This window comes from Schistocerca nitens, chromosome 9 (genome assembly GCF_023898315.1).
Source record: "Schistocerca nitens isolate TAMUIC-IGC-003100 chromosome 9, iqSchNite1.1, whole genome shotgun sequence".
In the NCBI taxonomy this organism is placed as follows: Eukaryota; Metazoa; Arthropoda; class Insecta; order Orthoptera; family Acrididae; genus Schistocerca; species Schistocerca nitens.
The window spans coordinates 146062485-146089037 of record NC_064622.1 but is presented as its reverse complement, the minus strand read 5'-3'; the positions used below and the strand labels follow the sequence as shown (position 1 = coordinate 146089037).

Below are 26553 nucleotides of genomic sequence, written 5' to 3'. Positions count from 1 at the left end.
TTGTGTTGAACTGCAACTATAAAGGACATTCAAAAAGAAACAATCCAGAGACATAATTACAGAAACCAGTACCTTTATGTTAGAAGTATTGACCCTGGCTGTCGAGACGCTTGTCCCACTGTGACACAAGACAGTGAATGGCTGTCTCATAAAATTCCTGGGGCTGCGATGTTAACCAGTTCCACACGTACAGCTGGATGTCGTTGTCCAAGGTCAATCAATTGCCACTCAAAGCCTGTTTTAAGGGAACCAAGAATTCCTTCCTTCTGATTCATTTCCTGCAGCACAGAACTACAGTGAATGCCCAGCATTACTCGCAAACCTTGACGACCCTTTGCCAAGCGATCAAATCAAAACGAGCAGGCAATCTCACCCGTGGGGTCATTCTGCTCCACAACAACGCAAAGCCTCATATGGCCAACACAGTTGCGGCACTCCCGCAAAAATTAAAATGGGAGGTTCTCGCCCACCCTCCACAGCTCGCCATTTTTGGTCCCCTTAAAAAGGCTCTGAGGGGCAAATGATTCACCTCGGATGACAATGTCCAGCTGTACGCACGGAACTGGTTAACATCGCAGCCTCAGGAATTGTATGAGACAGCCATTCACTGTCTTGTGCCACAGTGGGACAAGTGTCTCAACAGCCAGGGTCAATACTTCTATACTTCTAACATACAGGTATTGGTTTCTGTAATTATTGCAGCAGTGCACGCAAACACAAACATTTTTATTGAGCTTTATACAATATCAGCACTTGCAGACAGCGCCACAATGCTTGTGACGTTATCCATAAGATCATTTATGTATAGTGTTAACATTAATGAATCTATAAGAGTCCCTTGGGTACACCTGGAACTGCTTTTACATACAACGATGTCAGCTTGTTAAGAACAACATATTGAGTTTTATATGCTAGGAAATCCTGAAACATAAAAAGCCAGTCTGATATTGTGGAAACTTGTATTTTGTCCACCATGTGATAGTGCAAGACTGTATTGGATCCCTTCTGCAATCAAGAACTGTGGCAATAATCTAAGTGTCATCATCTGCTGCCCTCTGGATCTCATGGAAAAATAGAGGGAATTGAATGTCTGTGGAATCAGTATTAATTCCTACAACAGACATTTCCATTTTCCGAACAGTTCATACTATGCAAGCATAAGATGCATTTCAGAATTTCACAACAGATTGCTATGTTGAAAGTGGGAATGACCTGTACCTTGCTCCAATTACTTGTAACTCTTCAATCCCAGTGACTTCTGATAAACTGCTGTTAAGGAGAGCAAATTATTTCACACGATCTATATACAATTTTACAGATGTCTTATAAGATTGAGTTACCGTCATTTCTTGAATAATTTTAGATTCATTTTTATTCCACAGTCACTTATCTTAGTATTTTGATTTTCATGCAGTTATTGAAAGGATAAACTTTATAATAAACTTGTGCAATAAAACAGTTTTCAAAGACAGAATTCGGTGTTCCAGTTGTGTGTCCGTTATTTTTAGTTTCTCCACTAGATAGATTACTTAGTGACTTGTCAAACATGCCTCCTGAGATTTGTTAAGAAGCTATTTGGTTTGAATGAGGCAAACCGGGTGCTTCAAGAGGATAATGATTTGAAACACATCAAGCATCAAGACAATGTGGTGTCCACAATGGATCGGCCTGCAATGTTTCCGGATGCAAATCCGATCGAAAATGTCTGGTTGTATATTAAGATGAGGCTTCAAGGAAATCAAATACATATTTCGAAGCAGCTGTCATATAAAATCAGGATGATATGGAGATGATTACCAAGAGAATATGCAGCAGGTCTCATGAACAGCATGCCAAAAAGGTGCCAAGCTATAATTGATAATGGCAGCAATTAGTAATAACATGTATTTTCATGTAAACATATATTTATAATAGTGTCTTTTATTTCCAACAGGTAATCGTGTACACTTTCTTGTGGAACTGACTGTACATGTAAGATTTAACACACAGAACAGCAGTGTACACATTGGATTTAATACAGTGCGCACCATCATAAACACAAAATCACAGTAGAATCATATAGAAGCCGACATGCTCTTTCAACAGAAAGGCTTGTAAAAGGCAATATATTCTCTTAAGTCTTTCAAGCTGAGCAGTACTGTAACATGTCAGCAAACAGCAAACAATAGTGAACACAGAATGAGATTTTCACTCTGCAGCGGAGTGTGTGCTGATATGAAACTTCCTGGCAGATTAAAACTGTGTGCCGGACCGAGACTCGAACTCGGGACCTTTGCCATATCACAAATAGGAATCAGGAAGTTGCCACATGCTGGGTACAAAGCACACTGTCACATACCTGGCACTGAAACAGTAGACAAACTAGACAAAGCAGCTACCTATGGCAAAGGTCCCAAGTTTGAGTCTCAGTCCGGCACACAGTTTTAATCTGCCAGGAAGTTTCAATATTGAACACAGATGCTGAAGATGGCTTGTTGTGTTGTATATGTTTGTGCTGTGATTGATATCTTCCTCTTCAGCACATTCACAGAATAGACCAGACCAGCACAATGTAGATGTGTCCTGTAACAACTGCGGTTGAATGTGACGCATCTTGTAGTGTTTATGAATCTTCTGGAGCATCAGTTTTTCTTATGCTAGAAGTTAGGAGTCAGTACCGGATTCACTTTGTCTTAATCCTTGCCTTTGTATTTGGAGGTCTCTTGCCATTCTGTGTTCCACTTATCTTTGACTGTTGATTTAATGCTATGTAAAAGAGCTGTAGCTGATAATTATATATGTAATCTTGCTCTGTCATAGGTAGCTGCTTTGTCTAGTTTGTCTACTGTGCAATTTCCAGCTATGTGACAGTGTGCTTTGTACCCAGCATATGGTAACTCCTGATTCCTATTTGTGATATTACATGTGACATCAGATTCATACTCTATGTGTTTTGTACTGGAATTTGTCTAATCATCTTAGACATGCCTCTGAAGCTGACTCAAAAGAAAGACAAGCATAATCTATGTATGAATGTACCAAAGCATGATACAATCTTGGTCCAATGTGTGCTTCCAGTCTCCAGCTAACTTCCATGCTAGCTCACAATATATTAGTGGACTTTTTGCAGTTTGTGATAGCTTCTGTAATGTGTGTCATCCACTAAAGCTTATGGTCAATATGGAGTCTAATATTTGCAACTACTGTCTGGACTGGTAGTTAGTACAGCCTAAGAATCAGCATCTCCATGGAAGTAACCCCGGAGAAGAGGAGAACCAAAGACTTAGTAAGTGATATATCAAGCCATTCTTCACCATATATGTGTGCAGTCTACACATAGCTTAACCTATCTTCAGCAGGTCACCAGGAAGAGTCACTCATTGAATATATACACAGGTCACCAGCATACTGTAAATTTGTTACATTTTGTGGCAAAGTATCGTGTAGGTCCAACGTAAAAAATTTTGAAAAGCAGGGGAGAGATAATTAATCCCTGGGGTAGCCCTGTGCTTGTCATTCTCTTCTGTGCCTAGCCATTTCTACTTCTTACTACTAGTGATAGATGTAAAAGAAATTGAGTAAGTTTGCTCCTGAAGCTACTGGGAATATTGTGCCTCCACATTTTGGCAGCCAGCATTGATATGGTTATATTTTCAATCGTTGTTTAGTCAGTAAAAACAACTACTACATAAACATGACTGAGTCTTATCTAGGTATCAGTTACTAATTTTATTAGTGTTTTGTTCATGCCATTTCCTCTCCAATACCAAAATTTGTTGTGGGTAACAAGTTGTAGTGCTCATACCACCTCTCAGTTCTATGTTTCAGCCTCCTTTCCAACACTTTATGGACACAGCTCAGGAGTGTTATTGGCCGATACAAGGTTGCTCCTTTAGGTGGTTTACCATGTTTTACTGTCAGCACTATTTGTAATTTCTTCCATTCAAGGACATCATTTCTTTTGTTTCAAATAATATTAAAAATATTGTAAAGATGGTACCTCCCTTTCTGTGTTAAGAAAAGGAACGTGTGATAATGTATATTGTCAGTCCACGGTGGAACTACTTCTTCCAAATAACAGTGCTCTCTTGAGTTCCAGAGCAGTAAATTGTTCATTCGAAAGAAGGACTCCTTCATCATCAATGTATTGTTGAACATAGGCTGGTGCTAAAAGTTTCAAGAAGTCATCCACTGATTTGTTCAGTGGCACTGTTGTATTAGGTTGGTGCACAAGTCCACAACATTTTTCTAAAAGTTTAATAAACATCATGGATACACATAACAGAGACTTCAGTCATCTGTAATATATTCTGCATCACTATTTACAACAGTCTGTCAGTGCTAGGCTAACTTTTCAGTTCCGTGACAATAGAAATTGTGTTGTTTTTGAGGTGAAGAACTTGCTGAGCCATGTTTGGAGTGCATTTTCATCTGGAAAGGAAGTTCCTTGAAGGTTGTTTAATAGATAGTGATAAAGGTAAAAAAACTAAGGGTGCATGATCAGGGGAATAAGGTGGGTGTGAAGTGGCTTCCCAACCCAACTCTTGTATAGTGTTTTTTGTCAGTCTAGCAGAATGTGTGTGGACTTTATTGTGACATAGCATCACTTCACACAATGTGTCTCACCATTGGTCTTGGACTGCATCTACAAGATGTCTCAGTTGTTGACGATAAATGTCCGCAGTGATGGTTAAACTTTCACAGTACATGCTGTTCCACCAGATGCATAACACTATCTTTTGTGGATGAACGCAGGTCTTCGCACGGGGAACTGCTGCTGTGTTTGGGATTAACTATTCCTTTCTTGCCATATGTTAGCATAAGACACAATGTCTTATCACCAGTAATGCTACAAGATAGGAACGGTTGATGTCATTCACAAGCCAATTTATGTAATTGGTGGTGAGCAAGCACAGATACCCATTTATTTTTGAGAGTTGGGCTTAGAGCATGTGGTACCCGAACACTTGATTTTTTGAACCTTCTTCGTTGCATACAAATATTGCACAATGATGGAATGGTCACAGTTCATCACATTTGCCGGTTGTTGAGTACACTGACATGGTTCATTGTGAATTAGTGCATTGAAATGATCTTCTTAAAAGCCTGAAGGTCTTCCTGAATGTGGAGAGTCATTAATGTCAAAACAATCCTCCTTAAAATGAGGAAACAATTTTCTTGCAATGCTCTGTCCAGTGGAACTATCCTCATACACAGCGCAAATGTTTCTGGCTACCTCTACTGCTGTCACTCTTCTACTGAACTCAGACCGAAGAACATTTTGGAAACATTCCAATTTCTCCTCTTGACACTCCATTTTCTAGCATCCACAGCTCCACTCATTATCTTCAATGACAAAAGGATAATATAGCAGCAGTGAACTACAAACAAAGAATGACAATCAAATAAATAAATCCATAGTAACCGGAAACCAACATGCAAAACAAAAGTGCTATGAACTTATTTACTAACCTTATACTATTGTTGTTCCAGCTCTGTGTACACATTTAATTAAATGCCAGATGATTGAGCTGCGTATGTCTTCATTAAGGTTATGTAAGTGTCTCCGTGCAGATTTCTTCTAATTTTTGAGTAGTCAGTTTACTTACACTTGTATTTTCTTCTGAAGTGTGCCTTCTGTACAGTTTTAGTGCATCTCTATGTTCCAGCAATACATTATTGCTTTCCTCATCCCACCATACAGTTAAGTTTTGGTTTTTGGAATAAAAAGTTCATCTTGTAGGACAGATACCATGGCAGCTTCTTCAAAACAAGTAATAAAGCTTATGTAGTCCCTTCATGTTTCTCCACATTCTGAAAATATCGGTATCTTTTCTGAAAGTACAGTAGTGTACTTGTTCCAGTCTGCTTTCCAAATGTTGCACTTGTAGATTGACCATATGATACTGTGTATCATTTCTGAGAATGGTGGGTAGATGACCAGACCCAAGGCACTTGTGACTACCTCCCATGTGAGCCCGCCCGGTTAGCCATGTGGTCTAACACACTGCTTTCCGGGCGGGAAGGCATGCCAGTCCCCGGCACAAATCTGCCCGGTGAATTAGTGTCGAGGTCTGGTGTGCCGGCCAGTCTGTGGATGGTTTTTAAGGGAGTTTTCCATCTGCCTCGGTGAATGCGGGCTGGTTCTCCACATTCGCCATAATTACTCTACCACACAAACATTGTCGTTACACTCACCTGGTGTGAGATATTCCTGGGGGGGGGGGGGTCCACTGGGGGCCGAACTGCACAATAACCCTGGGTCTGGTGTGGGACACCGGTGGGGTGAGTGGACTGCTGTAGCCTGTTGTGGGTTTGTGTACCACTGCAGCCATGGTGGGGATGAAGCCTCTGTTGTTTCTAGGTCCCCAGTTCAATACAACACAATACCTCCCATGTGAAGTCTAATGTTAACCTTGGGTACAACAAACATATATCTACAGTGCTCAGTTGTCGGTTTGATGCAGTTGTTCTCATCAGGGGTGCAGTTATCCTCATCAAGAAACTAATTTAAAATGTAAGTTATCCATTCAGGTTGACTTCTACAGAGAAGACAGCAGCAACCAGCCACTTTTTACAATGTAATTTATTTATTTAAATAGCGCCATTACTGGTTTCGAACCAAAAGGTTCATCTTTAGGCAGCTAGTTCATGTTACGACACATTTTACATTAGCTTTTAATTTTTGTTTTCCGAAATGACGAAATTTCCTAGGGGTGATGGTGTCCCACAACCAAAACAAGATGTGAGATAATGTCTTTTTTTAACTCTAACTGTGCCTCACAATGATTTTAGTTGATATCAACTAATTATTCTAGTGGAGATGTTTTGGTTACTTACATTGAAAATGTAAGAATTATATTGAAATAGGATTAAGTTATATTTGTGGGCAGTCTCCTCAGTCACTTAGCCAGTGCTGTGTTCTTGGTCTGAGCCCCAAGGAGGATAACAAGCATTAAGTCACCTAATATTATCTTCAGATGTGTTACCGAATTAGAAAACATACTCAGCTGTTGTATCATTACAGTCTCCTTGTGCGATCTGTAGAATGACATGTTTCTTTCATTTCCATTCATATATAATGTATCTCCAGCATTTTGAAGTCATATTTATTGTCTAAAGCTCCAGCAGTTTGAAGTGATATTTCTTGTCTATCATCTCCTTGAATTTCACATGGGATTATGTTTCTTATGTGAAGTACCCTCCATCCATATCCATTGTCCCCGTTGGCTTGGCTCACATCAAACCCAGGAAATGGAAATGATTCATTCAACAGCAAACATGTTTCAAATATCACATGTGTTGATATCTGGTTTCAACATAAAATACATGTGAGGCTGAGTTTGTTACTTTACAGGTGCTTCCAATGTGCTATGAGAGACTTTCCAAAAGTAAGTTTTCTCATTGTTTATCACAGAAACATTATTGCCAAAAACAAATACACCTTGGCATTGACCTTGCACAATTTTTCAACATAGGTGCCAGTGACATCATTTGTTGCAGCATGCAATTAGTTTGAAGAATGCATCGTGGTAAGATCTGTGCCCTGTTGTGCAAGGAATTATCACACAGCCGGCTGTGCCTCAGCATGTAATATATATATATATATATATATATATATATATATATATATATATATATATATATATATATATATATATATATATATAAATTTTTTTTTTTTTTTTTTTTTTTGGATGCGGAGGGACACCTGCTTCAATCTCCATCCTTCCTACTCTGCCTTCCTTCTCTAAACATGCAACACCAGTGATCAACCATTTGATCTGGCATGATCTCTTCACAATACATGGTCAGTAGGCTTTCATGGATGACAGACACACTAGTGACACGTGCCGATTCATACCAGATAATTGCATGCACTTCCACTGGTGACCATGTTGTCGGTACATGCCTATCTGTCATCGTAATGTTCACTCAAATAACCTCGGTCAAGCCGGTCTGTTGTTACTCTCTCTTCTCGAGTGCTCTGCGCATGGATCATTCCTCCTCCGCTGATGTGTCCTTTGTCGATGAATCAGCAGCGGGTGTGGATTCACATGGCATATGGTTGTGTCACCTGGTGTTCTATCATCTCTTTTAAAAACAATGACAAAACTCAACTATTTTGGGAACATTCCACTTATATTCTTAACATATCCCACCATTGTTGAGTCCTTTCTTTTATGTTACTGTTGTTCAAACCTTCATGTAGGCTACTTATTATTTGTGTTAGTAAATTTAATACTACATTATAAATTTCTTCAGTTAAGCTGTCCTGAACAATTTGGCTCTTCTGAGGCCTGTGGGGCAATGGTGGTTTGGGTTGTTTCCTGCTTGACTAGTGTGAACTCTTTTTGGCATCCATAAGCTTTTGTATGTGTTGTATGGTACTGAATATAGTCTTTCCTTGCAGTTCTCTGTTCCACCCCTACTGTCTCTGTCTGAGTTCTATTTGCTTCCTTATTTCCTCTTGATGTGTTAAAAATGTGATGCGTTTCACTGGTATATGCAGCCGACATTGGTGAAACATGAGCTGTCTAGTAGCTAACTTGCTTCATTATTGCCTCTTGAATTATTAAAAATGAGATGCCATTCACTGGTATTTATAGCCAGCATTGATAAAATACATGGTGTCAGTTGAAGCAGTTGACTTGGGGAAGAGTTGTTCCTTTCATTTTGTTGTTCCTTGTCGTCCAGATGTATCTGGCAACTAGCTGTAGTAGACTGAGAGTGGACAAATATCTGGAAAAGTATCAAGTTTCCCGTAACTATGTCTGCGTATATTGTAAAATTTGCTTGTTAGACGCTGCTTGCCAATAGATTTATGCCTTCTAATGCCATACATTGGTTAATTTTTCTCTAGGACATTCTCTGGACACTCTCTAGAATTAGACAAACGTGCTCAGCAGTGGACACAAAAAGGAAGTGTTTCATTATCACATTCATTAATGGGGTAATTTGTGTCAAACACCACTATATGGCTGAATGACACAGAAGGTAGAGCATGTTTGAGATGAATTATCAAACTGTATGTCAGACCCATTACAAGTGCCTCCCTCGATGGAACAACCGTTCTTTGACTCAGGGCATTTGATTCATGAAGCACTCCAAATAGGTAACTGACAATGAGCCAGTATTGTCTTTAAATCAGTTGTAAATACAAAAGATAAATATAGAAATAAAATGAAAAATAGGGGTGTAAGGAAATTGAATTTCATCAGAATAAATTATTTGAAACACCACTTTTGTCCATGTGTCAGAGCTTTTCTACCATTGTGCAAAGTCACATGACTGGACCTCGAATCCATGCACTCTGTGAAATGTGTATGTTGCACAAGACAAATTACGTGACATGTTGCTCCCCAGGTGTAATTGGAAACATTTATTGGTGGACCCAAATTAATTCTTCACTCTGCTATACTATCAGATCTATCTAAATAAGGGTCACCAGCCTCATGTTGACCCACAAGACACAGTTAAACTTCTCACCAATGCACAATCAATAATTAAAAACCCAATAGTTAGTTAACTACTTTCAACAAAGATTCCAACATCAAATTACTGAACTGGAATATGCACACTGCTAACAGTTCATATGTGGCCTCTGACTGGTCACTAGCAACTTTTACCAATGGTCACCACAATAACAAAACATGAATGCAGTTCAAAGTCAACAGGGAAAGACTCAGGGTCTTTCCTTCTCGTCCTGTCTGTTAAGTCTCCCTTGCCCCAGTGTTCTGGGCAACTTTTCTGAACTGTCCCCATGTCTTGAACCTCACCAGTCCTTTTCCTTCACTGCTCTTCTCTCTGCTACAGTCCTTCTACCAGAACAAGGACCTACTGGCTCTGAAAGTTTGCAGATATGTATACTTTTACATGTGGGTTCTCCAACTGCCACTTGATAAGTCAATTTTTTATCTGTCCAATTACATTAGATTTTTAAAAATTGATTTTTTGTTGTTGTTATAAATATTTTAGTAATCTGATTTTGTTTCATGGTGTGGAATACAGTCATCAATATTCAAGCTGGAAACAATATGTTATAGCTTGTAACTTATCTTTGGGGGAACCCTCCTGGATCCCTTAACCCCATGGGTCAGATTGAGACATGAATAGAGCAGTGATGGCAAAGAAGAGTGCACATGTGCAGAGCCCTTGTGTGCATGTGGATCTCTCTCATTTGACTGCGTATTTCTCCCAGTACCATGCCACACTGTTTGACCTGGAAGATTGGGAACAGCGGACATGCCACATTAGATGGCAGTCCAGTCATGAAGGAATGTTGTACAGGATTCATGCAGCTAGCTTTCATATTATTCTGTATTTTGAAATTCAAAGGTACATACTATTTGTCAAAAAGAGCAATACTATGTTGTTACTGTCTGTTGGTACAAGACAATACACGCATCGAAGTAAAAATAAAGCTTGTGGTGCAGCTGCATTACGCTAGTAATTTTGTGTGTACCACATTGTTCCGTGTAAAAGTCTTACAACAATTAAGCTTGTATGAGACAAAAATAAATAGGCTCCATAGCACATGGAGTGGAATAAATATTTATTTCACATGTAGCTAGAATCAAATTTTGCCCATCTGTAACTACACTACTGGCATTGCAATAGCTACATTTCTCAATATAGATCACAAACAAAACAAGGTTTTGGTTTTGTTTAATTATTTGGATTTGTTGAAGTTATGATAAAATTTATATCTAGCACAAACTGTCAGCATACTGACAGACAAAGACAGTTTAACTGATTTGTGTCACTTAGGTTGCCATGTACTTCTGACATATTTAGTTTTATGGTCAAAAATAGCTTACACACATATGTCAATCAAAACACTAATATCACCTTTGCAGTTTCATTATGGATAAATGGAAACTTTTCCTAAGGAAAATTTCTTAAAACTCTTGGACAGTTTTAACCTAAAAGAATTTATTTCTTAAATGGGTATTACATTTCAGGTTGATCATCAGTTCCTTCTGCATGTATATGGAGGTGTTTACAATTCAAACAGCAAGTGGTGTCAAAAAGATTCAAAAACAGATGTGAAGTTGGTCATGTCCCAAAAATATTTAGACAGCTGTACCTTGATTGTTTCAATGCCTTGGTGGATTCTTCAAATTTTGTATTTTCTTTAACACCAGAGAGCTTAGAAAATGGATGGCCTTCTTTGTCAGAAACTGCCCCTCCATAGAGTGATTTTCTTTTTAAATGCTTCTACTTTCCCCAACAAATCAAAAATAAGTTTCTTCTCACCTTTCAACATCTTACTGACGGCATTCAAGTGTGCAGTCAAGTCCACTAAAAATACAAGGTCAGCAATCCACTCCAGATCATCTCTTCCCTTCAGATTCAACAATAGTGGGTCTTGAATTGAAATATCATTCTAGGCTTGTCCCTCCACTTAACCAGTGTACTTCACAGTGATATGTAATGTGTCAATGCTCTGTTCAATTGCATCAAAACTGTTGAAACTATTCATATAATAATACATGAGACTTGAAAATTTAATATTCATACCATTAGTTTCATCGTGTGCTCCATGCTAGCAAATTTAGCACAAAGTGGTTCTTGATGTACAAAATAATGATTCTAGTTACAAATTGTCTGTTAATTGTTGTAATTTGTTGCTCTTTCAATTTCCAGCTAAATCTTTCAATTATTTGTGCATGATATTGTGAGGCTGTTCCTTAGCAACTTGTCAATATCTGGCAGTTATGCAACTGCCAAATAGACACTGAGAATTTTCATCCTTCTCTTTGAAGAAGAACTGCGAGTCCCATTCATTTCAGGCTGTGACACTCTTTTTGAGTGTCTCATTACAGCAACCTCTGAATCTTTGAACTTCTTTTGTATGATGAACAAATAGTGAGGGATAAACAGTGCTGCCACTACAATTCCGCCAAATTGGAGAACATTAGGCCACCAAATAGAAGCTTTCAAAATGTGGCGCTACAGAAGAATGCTGAAGATTAGATGGGTAGATCACATAACTAATGAGGAGGTATTGAATAGAATTGGAGAGAAGAGAAATCTGTGGCACAACTTGACTAGAAGAAGGGATCGCTTGGTAGGGAATATTCTGAGGCATCGAGGGATCACCAATTTGGTATTGGAGGTCAGTGTTGAGGGTAAAAATCGTAGAGGGAGACCAAGAGACGAATACACTAAACAGATTCAGAAGGATGTAGGTTGCAGTAGGTACTTGGAGATGAAGACGCTTTCTCAGGAGAGAGTAGCATGGAGAGATGCATCAAACCAATCTCTGGACTGAAGACCACAACAACAACAACAACATGCCACCCAAAAAGTGCGGCACCAAATGCTGGAAGAAATAGAATCACACTGCACTGCTAAATGAAACATTGTGCTGTGCCAGTAGTTCCAAGAATGATGTAGAAAAGCTTAAGGAAGCCGAGACAGGCTCCAGATTACACATGTGTAACACATTGTGCATATGTGGAGTTTTGCACTTCTTAGCAGACCCTCAAGTAGAAGGATCAAAAGCGAGTACTTTTGAGTTCCAGAATGAGATTTTCACTCTGCAGCAGAGTGTGCGCTGATATGAAACTTCCTGGCAGATTAAAACTGTGTGCCCGACCGAGACTCGAACTCGGGACCAGTTCGAGTCTCGGTCGGGCACATACTCTTCAGTTAATCTTAACAACACAAACAGGTGCCACTTAACAAAACATAAACAGAACAGTCAGAGAAAAGATGCTAAACAACTTCTCACTGTTGAATGCTTTCTTGAGAATGAATTCTTGAGGCCAATAGAGGTGACTGGGTTACAGGGAGAAGAAATGTTTGTGCATTAGAGACTGAGGAGATTGTCTTGGATGGTGTAGTAAACTCATTGACCATAAATGCTCAACCCTTTCTGACCCCCTGGCTATTATTACACACATTAACTTTGACTGTGTCTTACCTACAGCAGTAGTATTTTTTATTAATGAAAACCTGGGGTACACATTTGTGAATGTTCGACCTTTTCATCATGAGAAAGTGCTGCCAACTGTTGGGCATCACTATGAAAATATCAGCAAGTCAGTGTAGCAGAGTACAGCAGATTGTGACTGCACAGCAGCTCATGACCACCAGAATACACAGATGTGGCTGATTCACTATATTCCACTGTATAATTGAATATTGTTATTGTTATTTTGCATAGTAATTATTGAATAGTAATTATTTTACTATATATTACAATAGAAAATATTTCATCATTAGTTATTTTAGTCTATAAAATGATAGATATTTTTATACAAATCTTGCATCATTAAAAAATCACCTAAGAGCATTATAACAGAAATAAAAATTTTCCTTTCTCCAGAAAAAATCCAAGTCTGAAAGGGTTAATTTATCAATTTAGTATGTGTCTACATAACTAAAAATTATGAGTTACAACTATCTGAGATTATAAACTAATACCCAGGCTGTGAATGTACTCTATTGGTCCATCCTTCATCACCAGGAACTCTCTTGGATTGCCAGAGAAAGCTCTCAGGAGAAATTTTTGTACTAAATGGTGAACAAGATTTTTCAGTGCCACAGTCACAATGCGTAAAAGTTATTTTCTTCCTCTTGTGGGGAGAATCAGTGCACCTGCCAGTATTAGTTCTTATTCAGTTAAAAACTGAACAGATCTTTTGTGGCAGTTTAAAGTCACATGGCTTGGTCAATATGCTTGGCATCTTAAGTTGTTCCATCATAGCACTAATCTCCCATTTGCATCGCCAGCAGTCATTAGTATTAAAGCTGTTGCCAGCTGTCATGCGTGCAGTTTCCAGAGGTGTGTATTGAGAGCAAAGTCCCTGTTTACTGATGAATTGAATGTCTACATGAACATGGAGGTGAGAATTTTTCTGTAGTTTTTTCACTCCTGTACAAGTGCGTGTTCCCACCACAGAGATGGAGGTAGTATGTGGCTAACTATGGATACCCAGAAACAAGGAGTCGGCCTGACTGTATCGGCTACAAGATGCATGTTATGGTTGAGCTGTTTGCCAACAAGTCTTGTGTGAGTACTGTTCATCCTACACGGGGGGCAATGTTCTTCAACAGTGTCAATGCAGAGGATCTGCATGATGTGCCACAGCGTTTCTGGAGAGCCTCAGCAATTTGAAGATCTGTATGCCTCATTGTCAGTGCCCAGTCATGAGTTTGATGTGGTTTCAGCCATATCAATATGTATGAACTGAACAGGAGAGGGGTCAGGACAGATCCTCGGGGCATCTCATTCTTTTGCTCCCCCTATTGCTGACTTCTGCAGATTTAACGTTCTAATTACCATGCACGTGGATGATGCCAAGCAACCATCAAAATACTGGCAACCAGACAAGCCTCAAGATCTCACCAGAAAATATTACATAAATGTTTAATGAAGTGCATATTTATCTACACATTCAGCTGCTACATTATCATAGGGTCTTCCAGAAATATTTCATAAGTATACATAACAAGAATATAAGAAAAATGATAGACTGCTACTCAATGTAAAGATTACACATTGAGTTGCAGACAGGCATGACAAAAAGACTGTTACACATAAATAATTTCAAAAACACCCAAGACTATAAATGTCTTTCATGTTGTCATTGCCTGGTATTTCAAAAACTAGACTAGACTAGAAACTACACACCTAAAGCTAAATAGAGTAGTTCATGTTACGTAAATATCTCTGAGTATTAAAATACTACAATCCTGTTGTCTGGAAGCCATATAGAATGCAGTATATGCATAAATAGTCATAATATTTTTGTCTTTATTAAATGGGTACGCATAGCATTTTGTTTCTGAGGACGTATGATTTGCACAAGTTTGAATTCAGAAAGTCTTTAAAGAATAAGAGGCATGATAACTTCTAACATCTTGCAATTAAAAATTTTCAATTAATATAACCGAAGGTGCATTGGTATGACAACGAGAAATGCTAAATGACAGCTGGTCAACAACTTGAAATAATCTTTGAGTTCAAAATTGATTACTCAAATGCATTTCAAATTAGCCTGTTAACTCTTAGAAACTTCTATTCACTTATAGATTTCAGATAATTAAATTCATACTGTCAATTATAGATAACTTGTAGATCATTTCTCACTTATGTATGACAATATTCTGTCGTGACATCTGTTATCATAAATTTGTATGACCAGAGATGTATTTATATAAATATTTCACTGTCATATTTCAAAAATAGTTACCATGCATTGAAATAAATTGCACTATACATCATGAAGATCATACAATCAGGAACGGTATAGCTTCAAATTTTGAAACATTACAGTACACACATTGTGCTCTGTTGCTGTACAGGGTGTCCCAGAAATGTTTCAACAAATTCAGAGGTTTCAGAGGGTGCATTGAAGAACGAATTGAGGACGGAAACTCATGTCCACAAGTGTTATCCAATGATACTACAAAGTGTCAAAATTATAGGTGTTGGCACCTGCCACTAGGCAACCCCGTCAGCAGCAACCGTCTTTGTACACTGACGGATCATAGGCAGAAAGCCACACAATGTTGTTTGACATTCAGTGACCGTGAATGAGTGCCACAACTGCCAGTGGAGAATATTGAGCTAGGTGCTGCATAGACAGGGCTTGTTTTCTATTAATGTGATGCTCTTTTGCCTCTGTGGTTGACGCTTTCGGATATTGGTTTTCATGTGCAGTTTATTTTTCTCCTATGTACCAAAAAACATGCCCCTGCAGGTCCAGGGGTTAGAATAGGCCTGAGGTATTCCTGCCTGTTGTAAGAGGTGACTAAAAGGAGTCTCACACGTTTCAGCCTTTATGTGATAGTCCCTTGTAGGGTTTGACCTCCATTCTTCTAAATTTTCCCGAAGAGCGAGCGAGTTGAGGAAGGGCGCCTTACATAGCACATCGTATCCATCGTGTGCTGAGACCTTTCGCATCCTATGTTGAAGTGGATCTGCACTTCCACTCATTCTCCAGCTGTTGGGCGAGGTCACCCTCCAGGGTGTGTTTTCCTCCGTCCACTGTGCAGTATTGTTTTCTTCACTGATGTTGATATTGGACTTGTTTGCACATGATTCCAGCATGGTACCCAGTCCGTTGTGGTGGAGCCGCCATGTACCGTGTTGCTTGTAGCCCCCTGACTTCACAGGTATCGTTCTGCTGATGCTTGCGCCCTTAACTACCCACGTATGCCAAAGAGAAGATGCCCATCTTCCTGGGGCCTCGGGGCTCCCAGCAATGGCTATCTTGCCAGGTGCCCTTGGCTGAGGCTGGGTGGCGCCCATGGGGAGGCCTCCTGGTCGGAGTGGGTGGCATCAGGGCGGATGACATGCTATGTAGCTTACTACATCATCTCTAAGCTTTCAAGGACTCAATTTAATGCACAGAAGTATGACCCCAAATTGTTCCCCTCCCTGGCCACACAATGGGAGGAATGCCAGGCTAACGATGGCAGTGAATCTTATTCGTCCTGGTACCTTGTGTGTATGAGAGCTGATGGGGAATTCTCCATGTCAATGAAGCCTCAGTTTTTTGTGGACCATTTAGAGGACAAGTTTAGGGAGATGGAGGGATTGTCAAAAATGCGATCTGGGTCAGTCTTGATGGAAACAGCCTCTGCCTAGTCACGGGCTCTACTCTCCTGTGACGTGCTGGGGGATGTTTCTGTTTCCATCACGCCCCATAAGAGCTTAAATGTGGTCCAGGGTATCATATTTCACAGGAACCTTCTTTTTCAATCTGATGATGAGCTGCACTGCAATTTAGAGCGGCGAGGTGCTTATTTTGTCCAGCACGTCTATCGGAGTCCAAGGGATAATCAGGTTGCCACTGGTGCCTTCATCTTGGCCTTTGAGGGCGACACATTACCCGAGAAGGTCAAGGTGATGGTCTACCGCTGTGATGTAAAGCCATATATCCCTCCCACGATGCGGTGCTTTAAGTGCTGGAAGTTTGGCCATATGTCTTCCCGCTGTACTTCCAGCATCACCTGTAAGGATTGTGGACGTCCTTCACATTCCAATACTCCTGTGCCCTGCCTCCCATCTTTGTCAACTGCAGAGAGCACCATTCCCCTTGCTTGGCAGACTTCAGGATCCTACAGAAAGAAAGAAAAATCATGGAATACAAGACCCTGGACCGACTGACTTACACTGAGGCTAAGAGGAGTTTTGAACGATTACATCCTGTGCAAATGACATCCTCGACAACAGTTGTAGCCCCATCAGTTCCGTGAATTCCAGTCAGCTCTCAGAGCTGTAAGACTACACCTGCCCCCTTGATGGTGAGGGGCACTACCCTTCCTGTTGCTGCTGCATCACCTATCTCAGGGGCACTGCCCCTGCAACTGTCAGGAACACCAGTCCTCACTTCTCAGCCAGAGAAGCGTAAGTCTTCTTTGGCTCCTCTTGTTAGGAAGGGGTCCCTTGGGTCCTTCCCTCCCCAGGTTTCTGTTAGTGGGAAAGATGACACTCGCCAGTGGCTGAAGTGCCTAAAAGCAGCTGGCAATAGGGCTTCACAATCCTCATCAGTCCTGGATACTGAATCAGTGAAGCCCTCTCAGCCAGAGAAGCCCAAGGAGCATCGAGAAAAATCCAAAAAGAAGACCCCTAAAACCAAGAAAATTGTGGTGGCACCCACACCACCACTACCTATAAGCTCTGGGTCTGAGGATGAGGTGGAGATTCTAATGGCTGCTGAGGACCTTGATCTCGCCGGACCATCAGACACAGTGGATGTTGATCACACAGGTACTCAGTCGGTGGTAGCAGGTGACCCTGAGGCGTAACCTGCCTCATTGACCATTTCATGCCTTCCCTGCCTCGCGATAACGTCATCCTCCAGTGGAATTGCAGCGGTTATTTCCGCCACCTGGCTGACCTACAGCAATTGTTAAGCTTTACACCTGCTTTCTGCATTGCCCTCCAGGAAACCTGGTTACCGGCAATGCGGAACCCAGCCCTCCATGGCAATAGGGGATGTTACAAGAACAGTAGCGAATATAATAGAGTGTCAGGTGGAGTTTGTGTCTATGTCCTGAACTCGGTATGTAGTGAACCTGTGCCCCTTCACACTCCTCTTGAAGCTGTGGCTGTTAGGATAAGGACAATGCAGGAAATAATTGTCTGCAACGTATATCTTCCTCCAGAGGTGTGGTACCCCTGAATGTCTTGGCTGCACTGATTCGTCAACCCCCTAAACCTTTCTTACTTTTGGGAGATTTTAATGCCCACAACCCTTTGTGGGATGACACCATGCTTACTGGCCGAGGTAGAGAAGCCAAAAATTTACTCTGTCAGCTCGACCTCTGCCTTCTAAATAATGGGGCCCCTCACACATTTTAGTGTGGCTTATGGTACTTATTTGGCTATTGATTTACCACTTTGCAGTCCAGAACTTCAACCATCTGTTCGCTGGAGAGTCCACAATGACATATGTGGTAGTGACCACTTCCCCATTTTCCTGTCACTCCCCTGGCATCATTCCCCTAGACGCCTGTCCAGATGGGCTCTAAACAAGGCAGGCTGGTAAGCTTTCACCTCTGCTGTCACAGTTGAGTCTCCCCCACATGGTACCATCGATGTGGTGGTTGAGCGGGTCACTAGAATGATCGTTTCTGTGGGGGAAAATGCGATCCCTTGTTTCTCAGGGTGCCCCCAGCGAAAGACAGTACCTTGGCGGTCGCCGGAAATTGCTGAGGTCATTAAAGACCATAGGTGGGCTCTACAGCAACATAAGTGGCACCATTCTCTGGATCTGGAGCACCTAATAGCTTTTAAATGGCTCTGTGCCCATGTTCACCAGCTTATAAAAAGACGGGAACAGGAGTGTTGGGAGAGATACGTCTCGACCATTGGGTGCCATATGTCACCTTCCCAAGTCTGGACAAAGATTAGACGTGTTTTTGGGTACCAGACACCAACAGGTGTCCCTTGTGTTGGAGCACTTTGCTGAGCACTATACTCGAGCCTCTGCATCACAGAACTACCCCCCAGCCTTTTAATGTCTCATTTGCAGAGTGGGAGCTCCTCAGCGCCCTTGCACATTGCCCCGATGCAGCTCCTGGGCCAGATCGGATCCACAGTCAGATGATTAAACATCTCTCGCCCAACTACAAGTGACTTCTTCTCATCATCTTCACCTGGATCTGGTGCGAAGGTGTCTTTGCATCGCAATGGCAGGAGAGCACCATCATTCCTATACTCAAACCGAGTAAAATTTCGCATGATGTGGACAGCTATTGGCCCATCAGACTCACCAACATTCTTTGCAAGCTGCTAAAACGTATGATGTGTCAGTGGTTGAGTTGGGACCTGGAGTCATGTGGCCGCCAGGGCAGTTTCCACCAGGGTCGCTCTACCACTGATATTCTTGTGTCTCTCGAGTCTGCCATCCAAACAGCCTTTTCCAGACGCCAACACCTGGTTGCCGTCTTTTATGATTTGTGAAAAGCTTACAACACAACCTGGCGACATCATATCCTTGCCAAATTATATGAGTGGGGTCTCCAGCGCCCACTCCCGATTTTTATCCATAATTTTCTGTTGCTCTGTTCTTTCTGTGTCCAAGTTGGTGCCTCCCATATTCCCCCCATGTCCAGGAGAATGGGGTTCCACAGGGCACTGTATTGACGGTATCTCTATTTTTAGTGGCCATTAACGGCCTAGCAGCAGTTGTAGGGCCATCCGTCTTACCTTCTCTGTATGCAGACGACTTCTGCATTTCGTACTGCTGCTCCAGTACTGGTGTTGCTGAGCGGCACCTACAGGGAGCCGTCCACAAGGCGCAGCCATGGGCTCTAGCCCACAACTTGCAGTTTCCAGCCACAATGTCGTGTGTCGTGCACTTTTGTCGGCATCGTACTGTTCATCCAGAACCAGAACTTTACGTTAATGACGATCCACTCACTGTAGTGGAGACATATCGATTCTTAGGACTGGTTTTCGATGCCTGATTGACTTGGCTACCCCACCTTCGTCAGCTTAATCGGAAGTTCTGGCAGCACCTCAGTGCCCTCCGCTACCTGAGCAACACCAAGAGGGGTGCAGATCTATGCTGCTGCAGCTCTACAGAGCCCTTGTTCAATCCCACCTTGACTATGCAAGTCTGGTTAATGGTTCGGTGGCACCCTCAGCTTTGCGTTTCATTGACCCAGTGCACCACTGTGGTATTCACCAATTGAAAGGAACTTTTAGAATGAGTCCGATGACCAGTGTCCTGGTGGAGGCTGGAGTCCCTCCATTGCAGATCCGATGGGCACAACTGCTTGCCAGTTATGTTGCACACACTCGTAGTTTTCCTGAGCATCTGAGTTACCATCTCCTTTTCCCACCCAAGGCGGTTCATTTCCTGCATCAGTAGCCCAGGTCAGGGCTTGTGATTGCAGTTCACATCCGATTGCTTCTGTCCTTCCTTTTACCACCTCTACTCGACTCGAGGTCCGTTCGCGTATACCTCCATGGTGTAAACCTCAGCCGAAGTTTCTCCTGGACCTTTCCCATGGCCCTAAGGACTCAGTTAACCCTGCGGCTCTACGCTGTCACTTCCTCTCAATTCTCGACATGTACCGAGGCCATGACGTGGTTTACACCGATGGCTGATGGTCACGTTGGCTTTGTGTATGTTCATGGGCCACACACTGAACAGCACTCCGTGCCAGATGGCTGCAGTGTTTTCACTGCAGAGCTGGCGGCTATATCTCGTGCACTTGAGTACATTTGCTCATGCCCTGAGGAGTCGTTTCTTCTGTGTACTGACTCCTTGAACAACCAACAAGCTATTGACCTGTGCTACCCTTGCCATCCTTTTTAGTGACCATCCAGGAGTCCATCTATGCCCTGGAATGGTCCAGTCGTTCAGTGGTGTTTATCTGGACTCCAGGACACGTCGGCATGCCAGGCAACGAACTTGCTGACAGGCTGGCCAAACAGGCTACGTGGAAACTGCTTCTGGATATGGGCATCTCTGAAACTGACCTGCGTTCAGTCTTACACCACAAGGTTTTTCGACTTTGGGAGACAGTATGGCATAGTCTCAGTATGCACAGAAAAATGCGTGCCATTAAAGAGACTACGAATGTGTGGAAGTCCTCTATGTGGGCCTCTTGGTGCGACTCTGTGGTTCTCTACCATCTCAGCATTGGCCACACGTGGTTGACGCATGGCTATCTCCTGCGCCGTGAAGAGCCCCCCCCCCTCCCCCTGCCCTCCCTACCCTACCACCCACCCCCCACTCAGTGTCAGTGTAGCGCCTGGTTAACAGTGGCCCACATTCTATTGTGCTGTCCCTACTTTGACTGCCCTGCGAGGCAATCTTCGGTTACTGGACTTGCTGCCACTCATTTTAGCAGACAATGCCTCATCGGCTGATTTGATTTTACGTTTTCTCCATGAAAGTTGGTTTTATAATTCCATGTAAGTTTTAGTGCATGTCCTTTTATCCCTCTGTGTCCTCCCCACCAGTGCTTTTAGGCTGGAGGTTTTAATGTGTTGCAGAGTGGCTGGCTTATCCTTTTTATTCTCGTGATCAGCCAGCCATGGTCATATCCTCTCTTGTTTTAATTTCTTCTACCTGTTTCTTGCGAATGTCTGTGGTTTTCTTGTCTTAGAGTATGTTGTTGCCCTTCTGTTGTTCTTGTGGTTTTTCCTTGCTCCCCGTTTTGTGTTGTACGTCTCATTTGTTTCATCTCACACTTGTATACTTGCTTTAATTGGAACAAGGGACCAATGACCTAGCAGTTTGGTCCCTTCCTCTCACCCCACCCCACCCCCTTTTTTTCCAACTAATCAACCAATGAAAAAACACTGGCATTGTCATAGGGTTCCAGGGGAAAAATAAACTGCAGATGGAAATATGTCTGAAACCATCACCCACTGAGTTAACAGGGTATCACATTCATAGGAGACAAGGCCTTTTTATGCAGCAGCTAGCTCCATCTTCTCCACTGGTGATTGTGGCAATCAGTTGTGATCACTGAATAGCAAACAACATTGTAATATGTTCTGCCTATGGTCGTTCAGCATGCAAAGTCACATTTGCTGCTGAAGGTGATCAGTAGGGTGACCTAATGGCATGTGCCAGCACCTATAACTTTGGCACTCTGTAGCATCATTGGATGACATTTTTAGACACAGGTTCCTAGCCCCAGTTTGCTCCTCAAGACATGATCTGCAACCCTTTGAAGTTTGTCCCAACATTTCTGGTACACTTTGTATAACTATCTCTCCTCTGGAAAATTTAGGCAGATTATTTGTAGGGTTAATCGAGATATAACAAAACAAAGGGAAAGTGAGGTAAGAGTACAGAGTTATTCAAATCATGGTATGGTGGCAGACATGTGGCAAAAGAAAGGAATCTAAAGTCTTTTGAACCATCTCTGTATGGCGCCCCTATTCTGTTCCTACCTGCATAAATACACTTTCATCTTTATCGCATTACTCTGCCTCACCTAACTTCTGCACCATTGCCTTTCTTTGGCACTGGTTGGCAAAACTGCCACTTCTGATTTCTGTACCTGTCATCTCCTCTCACACTGACATGATAGAGACTTTTATGTCCCACCAACACCAGTATTCCTAACCATTATTCTCGATATGTGAATGTATCACACATGCTAACGCACCTTTGATTCAGCATTTGCTAAGTGAATGCTCTTCTTCTGTATCAGATAATGTGAATTTTCATTAGGCTATTGACATCAATTCTTTAAATGACCTCATCATGTAACAAATGAAACATGTGATTGCTAAAAGTGACTAGCTTCTTGTATGATTTTTATCTGTGTCTTTATTCTCTTTACAGGCTATGTTTCCAGAAGCGACTAATATGGTTCTGGGAAGAAGGTGTAGTGGTCCATGATCATCATGTTAAGAAAGACCCAGAAAAGCTTCAGCGGGATCAACTGTTGGATTTTGTTGAAAGCAAGAGGGTACCCAGTGCAAAACGCTGCTGACCACAAATTGGTCAAGAGTGCCCATCATATTGTATTGGCCAAAAGTTTTTAGAATTGAAACAGTTTTGTTTATTGTTATTACATAATATATCTGTTTGGTGTGGCACTATTAAATTTAAATTTTTTTTAAAGTTTTAACTTCCTTTGTTCTCCCATACTTGAATGAAGACGTACATATAAAAATTGAATTTTAAACTCTGAATTCCTCTTACGTGCCAGTCAAAATGTGTTATTAAACAAAAATACTTTTGTTACCTTATATGATCATTAACGGCTGTGCAAAGTTTTGTAAAATGCAAGAATTAAGGAGTAATGTCATTTTGTATGAATTGGGATTTGTACTTATTGATGTGTGTACATAATATCTATAAATACTGAATTACTGTGAAGTTTTTGCAACACAAATCTAATGCACTAAGCAGAGCTGACAATTTTCAAATCCATAGATTACCATCTTGGTAAGATGGTTGGTATTACTCTGTCTGATGAGATAATTTCCTTAGCTTTTGATTGATCAGTAGAACAAAAAAAAAATAGTATTTTTTTCTATGAGTCTCATACATTTCTTCACTTTAGTTCTATGTTATGAATATTAGAACAATTGCTTTGGTAGACATCAGCAGGCTGAGAAAAAAATGAAGCACGACAACTGACGAGAAGCATATATTTTCTAAAACAGTAAATTGACTAGTTGACAGTAAGACACACTGATGCAAAATTTTATTTTAGTGATTACTAGATAGAAACCATTGTAGTGATAAAGTACACCAAAAGAAAGGAAGGGAGCATGTGCTTACATATGTGATATGTACTATGTACAGTTGAAAAGGTAGAAGACTGGCATAGTTTTGCTAACATTGTGTGTATGTCTGATGGTGGCAATAGATAAAATGTAAAGTGCTGATGGGTGCTGTGATACAAATATATTTAACATGTTTCTTCATTTCCTTCTTTCTTAAACTGTTACTGTATAAAGTAATGAAATTAGAATATTACTTTCATGTACTTCCATTTCATATAATGCTACATTGACCATGAGCATGTATTTAGTCTCATAAATGATTTATTCAGCAGACTGATACGTAAAGAACTTGGTTTCCACAAAGTGTTTATAACCTGGAACTGGATCCATTGCGTGTGCAACTCAACAATGTAAGCATTATCTAACAAGGTGTGAGTATTATACACGATGTTTCACAATTTCTATGACAGGTTTATGTGTGTTGTAGAGGGGACTTAGCAGTAAAAGCTCAGTTAGGAACTCATGTCGAGAATTGTTCCTTTGGATTAAAATAAGTTTGAAGATTGGACCACTTTCAAATCTCCCATACACAATCCATACAATGAGCTATGACCTATGAGCTCTACATGAACGATGGCATGGGCAAAGTTTTGATTACTTATTCTCTTCTGTGTGATGAAGGATGTCCTTTTCAAAGCAAAGAGTGTGGCACATCTGTAGGACATCAAAATCAACCCTCCTAGTTGTGAACATACCAGTGAAGAAACTGGTAGCTATTGTTTTAGTCAGACATTTATGGTATATTATCTCATAATTACAACAGGAATGCCCTCTTTTCAGTTTGGATTCATATCATGAAGCAGGAGATTTGAAAGTGATTCAGTATTTAAATTTATTTTCTCTGCAAATGGCACATTTCCATACATGAGTTTCTTACCAAGACTGTATCTACTAAGGCACCTCTACAACCCATAGAAGTCTGTAATAGGAATTGTGAAACGTGCTGTGTACTTGGTGCATAATTTTGGTTGCTTTTTGTGCTAGTTTCTATTTCTCTCTCAAATATTCAATGTATATGTAGTAAGATACACTCTCAGAATGTAATTACATGAATGGATGTCCTACATGACTCCTCTCTCATTATATTAAAAATGAAAGTAGAAAGGCATCTGCCAGTGAAAATATTTGTGAGGACTTGTGGTGAGTAAACATATTTTTTAAATCCATTAAAGGAATCAGTACTTCAGGAAAGGCATTTGTAAGTGTGTGTCTTGGTATGAAAACAACCAGCGTAATTTATAACAATTTTTAGACAACAGACATTGAAAACCAAACACACAGAAAAAGAGAGAGAGGGAGTGAGTTGGGGGGAGGGGGAGGACATCCCAAGGTGGTGGTTTCTTCAACACCAACTTGGATCAGTAATTACTACATGCATCAAGTTTAAGTGCTCATGACTTTCTCATACAACCTTTTTAATCATATTGACTTCATTTTACTAGTAAGTGTTAGACACAAAATTCTAAGTGTGATTATCACATTACACAACTTTTCTCTGTACTATTGAAACTCAGTCCAAGGCTTTTCCCAGTATTGCCACGCAATAAATTGCAAAAGGTGGATGATACTATAAGTAGCAATTAAAACTGCAAATTGTGGTAAATGCGGTAATGTGTCATACTCTTTTGCAATTAGTATGTAATTTAATGTCTCTATTATGTCTCTGTTATGTACAAATCTTATTTGTAGCAATTAAAGCTTTAAACTGCTGTAACAAGTCCTTACCTTTGACAGCAATTCAATGTGTCCAAACTGCTAAGTGTAGTATTTCAACTGCAGCAAGAAAACCAGTTTAATAAAGTTTGTGAGTCTTGAGAAGACATGTGGTAACAAAAGTTTCAGACAATTCCTTTTTCTCAAGTCAGAAGGAGTATTTTATTATTAATTAGTCAAAAAAAATGAAATTTTGTATCTCATCCATTTCATTCCTGTTGTAGAAACCTATACTTATTGTGCATAAAATATTTGTTAAAAGTGATAACTAATGCTGTAGTGACTTAAAAAACTCTTCTTGCTGCTTTTCTGTAATTCTTAATGGTAGAAGACTGTGCCATGCCAAGATACTCCTAGTCTCATGGAGCATAAAATTTAGTGCAGAATGTGTTTTGGTTTCCTGTTGAATGCTAGGATTGGCCTGTGTGTCACATACAGAGTGTCCCAGGAGAATGGTCGGTATTCAGTGATATGGTAGGAAAGATCATTCAGAGCAAAAATGATTATTAAAAATGGGCTCTAAAATGCATATCTTAAAAGCTGTGAGCAGTTATTCATCCCTGTTACTGTGAAACAAATCTCTTCTTTTGCAAACTCTTTGCTAACAGAAAAATATCCAGTAAACATGGTCTCTGAAGTGCATGACTTAAGAGCTATGAACACTTGTTCATCTTCTCTTTTACAGAAAAAGTGCTCGTAGCTCTTGAGGTATTCATTTTAGAGCCCGTGTCTACTAGACCGTTTTGCTTCAAATGATCATTCCTGTCATACTCTTTAATATTTACTGTTTCTCCTGGGACACCCCTTTTTAGTTACAGCATGGATTACTGTATCCTTAGTAAAATCATCTGGGGGTCAGGATTTACAAGTGCAAATGAGAAAAATTGATACTGAAAGTAACGCATAACTCCTCTCCTCCTCTGACCTGGAATTACATAGTGGAATGGAAACACAGGTCACATTAAACTTACCATTTTTGTTCTTGTGAATATTTTGTCTCTAGGGCTCATCTACTTTTGCAGCCACTATTTCTGTTAAATGTACCGCTGTGTTGTTTCTTGTAGATAAAGCATCGCATAGGATGTAGGTATCTTCATGGGTAACTTATACAATTTAATAATTCATTG

General features: G+C 40.7%; 1 protein-coding gene across 1 annotated transcript in view; it reads left to right on the top strand.

Moving 5' to 3' along the window:
• Positions 1 to 23854, top strand: part of LOC126204447 (cap-specific mRNA (nucleoside-2'-O-)-methyltransferase 1) — a 286518-nt gene extending 262664 nt beyond the window's left edge. Inside the window, exon 18 of the mRNA XM_049938834.1 lies at positions 22761 to 23854. Coding sequence (XP_049794791.1) covers positions 22761 to 22911 — 151 coding nt within the window. The 3' untranslated portion in view covers positions 22912 to 23854. The remainder of the gene's footprint in view (positions 1 to 22760) is intronic.
• Positions 23855 to 26553: the final 2699 nt, after the last annotated feature.